Source organism: Hakea prostrata, chromosome 9 (genome assembly GCF_041222555.1).
Source record: "Hakea prostrata isolate BN-2017 chromosome 9, UWA_Hpros_2, whole genome shotgun sequence".
NCBI lineage: Eukaryota > Viridiplantae > Streptophyta > Magnoliopsida > Proteales > Proteaceae > Hakea > Hakea prostrata.
The window spans coordinates 41,968,571-41,974,570 of record NC_142608.1 but is presented as its reverse complement, the minus strand read 5'-3'; the positions used below and the strand labels follow the sequence as shown (position 1 = coordinate 41,974,570).

Below are 6,000 nucleotides of genomic sequence, written 5' to 3'. Positions count from 1 at the left end.
CACCGATGGGATCGTGAGCTAGATGCTGACCTGAAGCTACAAGAGCACAATCCTAAGGTGAAGAAGATGAAGATTGAAGAAGAGGAAGAGCCGATGGAAGATGTTGATTAGATTTCTCTTATTCTTCTAGACCTTTACTTTTAATTGTAATAGCTTAGACTTTGCTTTAGATTTTCAATCTACCTTCCGCGTTTGTTTGTGGGGTATATTTCTGCTATATTATACAGTTATCTTTAGATTGGTATCTTGTTTTCCGCATTTTGATGTACTTTTGTGATCCTTCTGAGATTCATTCTTGATTTTATTATTAAATTACTTGAATACAATGATTTGTTCTTGCCTTTAATTATGTTATCGTGCTAAGTGGATATAATTGTTTCTAAATTTGATCTTTGGGGCTGTCGATCACACCTTCTGGTATTCCAGATAGGGTACTGGTTGGAGGGATGTGATAACTAACATGTATTCCCTGCTTCCTGAAGCCTTGGGTAGCTTTCTTACCAAATCTATTCCCCATTTAGCAAATGGAATGGGAGAAAGATTTGATGTCAAAGGCATTGCAGGAGCATGAGGTATGTTGGCATGAACTTGACATTTATCGCAATTTCGAACATAATTTTTTGCGTCCTCTTGTATGGTAGGCCAATAATATCCTTGCCTTAACACTTAATCCACCAATGCTCAGGCTTCGATGTGAGCTCCACAAGTGCCTTCATGTATTTCCCGTAAGATGTTAGTAGCTTTTGGAGTTTCTACACATCGTAACAGTGGTCGTGTCAAGAACTTCTTGTATAGCTTACCATCCTTGACAATATACCGAGCAGCCCTCTGTTGAACAATTCGAGCCTCTTTTGTATCCTCTGGGAGCAAATTGTTCTCTAGGTAGCAAAAGATTGGAGCCATCCATCCTTGCTTGGTTTGTATATGCATATGGTCGACCATATTTATGCTCGGAACCAGAAGCTCTTCCATATATTTAATTGGTTTTGTGACACTCACATTCTCTATAGCTAGCCGTGAGAGTGCGTCTGCTTGATCATTCTCTGCTCTAGGAATTTGTTTGACTAGTAAATCTTCAAAATGTTGTCTATATTGGTCGACCATACTAAGATACTTGCTCATTCTCTTTTCCTTGGCTTCATATATCCCATTTACTTGATTCATAATTTATTGTGAATTGCTCCTGACTTCTAAGTTCCGGATGCCAAGAGCTTTTGCTATTCGCAAACCAGCTAGTAGCGCTTCATACTTTGTTTCATTATTGGAGGCTTTGAATTTGAAGCAAAGAGCATACGTTATTTGGAAACCGCCTGGACTTAGTAATAGTAGCCCTGCTCCACTCCCTTGTGCATTACTGGATCCGCCACCGAAAGAATCCACCTTTTTATAGCTTATGGAGGTTCCTCTTTTTCTTGCTCGGTTTCTAGAGTTTCAAGAATAAAATCTGCTTAGACTTGTGCCTTGATGGTTGGTCGTGGTCGGAACTCAATCTAGTGTTTACTCAACTCAATTGCCCAAGTAACAAGTCACCCGACTAAGTCTGGCTGGTGCAATATTTTCTTTAAAGGAAAATTTCTCAGCATTGCCACAGGATGAGGTTGGAAATATGGTCTAAGTTTCCATGCTGCAACAACCAAGGCTAAAGCTTGTTTCTGCTTCAATTAGCACATGGCTTATATAATAGACAAGATTCTGTTGTTTGCCTTCTTGTACGTGCACTACACTGATCACAATTGGTGATGTGGCTAAATATAGAAATAGCTATTTCCCTGTGGTCGGCTAGACGAGCAAGGATGAATTGGACAACTTTTCTTTCAGCTGATCGAACGCTTGCTGGCAGGGATAAGCATTATCACGTAAGTATGTTATCTTCTATCTTGCTTCTGGGCCGACCATATTATGGTTGACTGCCTTTAACCTGGTCAGACCAAACTGGTTCGGTCCAATTTATAATTTCCTTATCAACTACAATAATATGAATATCAGCCTAGACTAGAAAACTATGGTCAAAAGATATTTACTTGATGGTATATACAAAAATTATTAACGAATAACATGTACAGTATATTTTATTTACTGATATATACATATTACATTTCACCTTTTTGCCAGATCAAGTAACTGAGAGATTGAGAAACAATTCATGAACAGAGAAATCTATGTTTTCTTCTTTCCTGGAAGGATCGGATGAATTTGCAGCCGCCTGTTATATGCCCCATTGAAAAGAAAACGAGTCTGGAATGCTGATATTATTGGAAGCCAAGCCAGTGTAGCTACAGGAGCAAAAAGTATAGTACCCATTCCATAGTCATATGATTGAGCAAGGACCTGCACAATGTGCCATAGTCCTGAATCGTCTATCAGAGGCCTCACAGCTTGTGCAATCTGAATAACCCAAATAACTAATCAGAAAGCCAGTATGATAAAGAAAAACAAGAAGTCATTCATTTTGTGATTTTCTTTAAAGAACATACCAATAGCAAGCCCCATCCTGTGGGTATAAATGCAAAACAGCAGACAACTAAGTCCATCACAGAAAGATCACAGATAACACAAAGAATTATTATAACAGCAACCACACCCAAGAAGAGAACTGCTTTAAGAAGCCGGAACAGAAATGGGACACTGGTACCAAGTCGTTGCCTCCCAACATTTACCGCCTGCAATGGTTATGGACATTGTTAATTAATTAATGAATGAATGATGCTACCTACTATCAAGTATAAGGAAACCAGTGGTTCTTTTCTGCAAGAATTGTAGATGGTGAACAGTAGTATCATTACACACAACTAAAATGTTAGGTCCACCAGGGCAAATGGATTGGGTTCAAGTCTTAAGGTTGGCCACTTCGCACAAATATGCTGAAGGCAACGATCGACTCCCATATCACCCTTCCAAAGACCCAGGATAGGGTAAACCAGCAAGTGCATAATGGCATTCTTTTTGAGTGACACTACGTGCCAGACGTCCAAAATGGACACTGTTAGAAATCTATGGAAGTTGTTTGCCTATATCTTGTAGAATTGTTCCTCTGCTTTTTAATTTCTTGCATGTACAGATCAATAAAGAAACAGCTACACTCAAGAAAGCCTTAAAAGTCACTTACAGAAGGGAGGGGGTTGGAAAAGAGAATAGATTCTGGAACTTTGATTGCAGACTAACAACCTAAGGAATAAGATTTTGGTTCTCCAGTAGTTCCTTAACATTAAACAAATGACCCTTCTCCCATAACTCATCAACTAAACATGTAGTTATATCCATGTTTACCTAATTCTAAGCAGCATTACGTTTATAAAAAATTGCCTGGAATGTTAAATCTATGCAGAAGGACTATTAAGCATATTATTGACAGCTTCTTAAACAATGGTGAAATTTACCTTGACTAAGAGGAACGTTGCAGCAATCACAAGCCAGGAAAGTAGGTAAACTGGAAAATTTTTGTTATCATGTGATATGTCAAGGTGATACACCAATCCATACTGGTAAAGGAAAAAACGCAGAGAAAGAAGTATTTCGAGTATCCTTGCAGTCATGCCTGAGTGTCTCAGATGATTCTGCTCAGCTTCCCACCAGGATTCCCAGCTCCTTTCTGGCTGCACACCTATATTACCTTCATTCTTAATCCAGTTATTCCAGTCCTTCCAATCCTCCATGATCTTTCCCCAGGTAAATCCAGAAGGGTTGAACAAAAATGGTGCAAACAGCCAGGTAGCCACCATGAACCAAATGAAATAAGTGATTAGCACATATGTCATGCTGCTCATATAAGATCGCCTGAATAAATCGTAAACAATTAGTAAGAGCAGAAGTTCAAATCCTTTCACAAAGTGGCTACGCGAGTATAACCGATAGTTTTCAGTGAAGGTTGAATGGGACACCACAACTTTACGGCCAGTAGGTCTGTACTTGGCACCCCCATGAAGAATTGTTCGACCATAATAGTGAGATCTTGTTCCGAAGGAGAAAGTGAAAAACACAGAAGCCAACTGCAACTGCATGAGAATAAAATCCTTGAATGCTGTGAAAAAGCCTCTTTCCAGTCCAATCTCCATCACCATTGGTAAACCTGTTAAGAGTCCAAGCTGGATGAATGACTGAGATGCAAGAGCCGTTTCCAATGAAGCTATGTTCTGCACTCTAGCCTCAAGAAGGAATTCTCTCTCCAATCCACTGAGAATAAGATATAGCTGCCCGTAGAGGAATACATATATCCCAATTACTGATAGCTGTAGAATTTTGACAACCGAAAAAAATAATGTAAAAAAAGGAATGAAAACAAAAAGAAGGAGATATGTAAACAGCTTACAAAAATATAAGAACAACTCATGCACTATATGAAATCAATACAGACAATAATAACTAATTACTACAAACTAAAAAAGAAAGTTGAAAACAAAAAAGGATACTACAAGGTAATCTACACTACTAATTCATAACAGTCCGAATGCTATTTTGTTTTATGGGAAAATGTTATGTTCTATGCTTTGGAATTCTACGAGAAATAATACATGAGTAGCAGCAAGCCAAATGGGTGAGGCTTAGTTCATAAACAAGTTGATTCCAGACATAATTTCACATCCAAATATGATGCATGTCCTCTAGGAGTTTTACTACCCACTTGAGCTCCTCTAGTTGGATCTTTGTTGTTCATACTTTCTCAATTAAACAAGAACTCCAATATGTTCAGACTGAACTATTGGATGAAACTGAACTGCAAGTACAGGAATATGGGATATGAAAAATACATACATTGATTCTTATCGGAATATAATTATGCTGCTTTCATGGAGGAAGTTAAAATAAATAAAGAGATTACCAGGCTATTGAAATAAAATCCCACAGTTGTAAAGTAACAAGATAGCATCCGGAAAAAATCAAATCGACTTCCGAGGCGATATATATCACGACTTAGAGTTTGCTCACTGTTCCCGTTGGTAATTTTAGCTTCAAACTTAGAGATCTGGTTTAGCCCAACATCCCTTCCTTTGCCAATTTGTATATACTCATGGTATGTAACATATCCCTGTCGTAATGTGGAATTAAATCCTACAAGAAACATGACGGCCATTAACTTCTGATAATGCTAAAAAAGATATTTTATAAAATTAAAAGATAAGCTAAAATAGTACCAGCAAAAACATCCTCTGTCAAGTTAGTGGTTTTTGATGCTTTGCTTATGCCTCCTCTTGTTAAGTGAAAAACCCTATCAAATAAATCCGGATGGCCATAGTGGAAACGCACTCTGATGCCAGATTAATGTCAAAGGGGAACAAAAGAACACAAATAATTGAAAAAGTATTAGCACTTCGCTTAGGCAGTTAAGGAATATCACACCAATGCTTCAACATAAAAGTGACAGAAATGAACAAGAAATAACACCCCCCCCCCACAAAAAAAAAAAAAAAAAAAAAAAAGAAGGGAAAAAGCCATAGTGGAATTTCAGATGATTTCTGTTTTGGGATAAAAAGTACTTCTTCCAATCTTTTAGGCTTCATGTCTAGAAAATTAGGTACTTGAACTTGTATATAGAATTCATTCCTTACCTCAAAGGATTGGCTAGAACCCTTTGACCAATGGTGACAAAACTAGTCTCTTGGTATGACATGAACCAGGCCAAAGATGTAACACTGCATTTGGAAAGAGAATCTCATAAAGTTACTAGAGCATATATACAAACTAAATTTATCATGTCTATGTGTGTGTAAATGTAGATCATCAGTCATACAATACTTTGTTTTTTCTCTCGCTTAAATCATTTTTTGGGCTTCTGACTTATACAATTTTGCGTGTGTGCATGTATTTCTCATGGAAAACTCTAACTTCAAGTCTGCAAAGTTTTTCAGAGCATGTTGAATGCTCTTGAAACTTATTCAGCTTCAATTATAAAGTATCAAATGCAGAATAAGATAAGTCACGGTCATAATAAAATAAAAAAAGAAGAAGAAGAAGAAAAAAAGAGAAAAAAAGAAAGAAAATGGGCTTCTTTTTAACCATTAACCT

At 37.4% G+C, this 6,000-nt stretch overlaps 1 protein-coding gene across 1 annotated transcript in view; it reads right to left on the bottom strand.

Moving 5' to 3' along the window:
- Nucleotides 1-2,012: 2,012 nt before the first annotated feature.
- Nucleotides 2,013-6,000, bottom strand: part of GSL04 (glucan synthase-like 4) — an 82,821-nt gene continuing 78,833 nt past the window's right edge. Inside the window, exons 36-41 of the mRNA XM_089167900.1 lie at nucleotides 5,544-5,627; nucleotides 5,130-5,242; nucleotides 4,817-5,046; nucleotides 3,378-4,226; nucleotides 2,475-2,660; nucleotides 2,013-2,385 (exon numbers count right to left, since the gene is read on the bottom strand). Of these exons, the coding sequence (XP_089024026.1) occupies nucleotides 2,158-2,385; nucleotides 2,475-2,660; nucleotides 3,378-4,226; nucleotides 4,817-5,046; nucleotides 5,130-5,242; nucleotides 5,544-5,627 (1,690 nt within the window). The 3' untranslated portion in view covers nucleotides 2,013-2,157. The remainder of the gene's footprint in view (nucleotides 2,386-2,474; nucleotides 2,661-3,377; nucleotides 4,227-4,816; nucleotides 5,047-5,129; nucleotides 5,243-5,543; nucleotides 5,628-6,000) is intronic.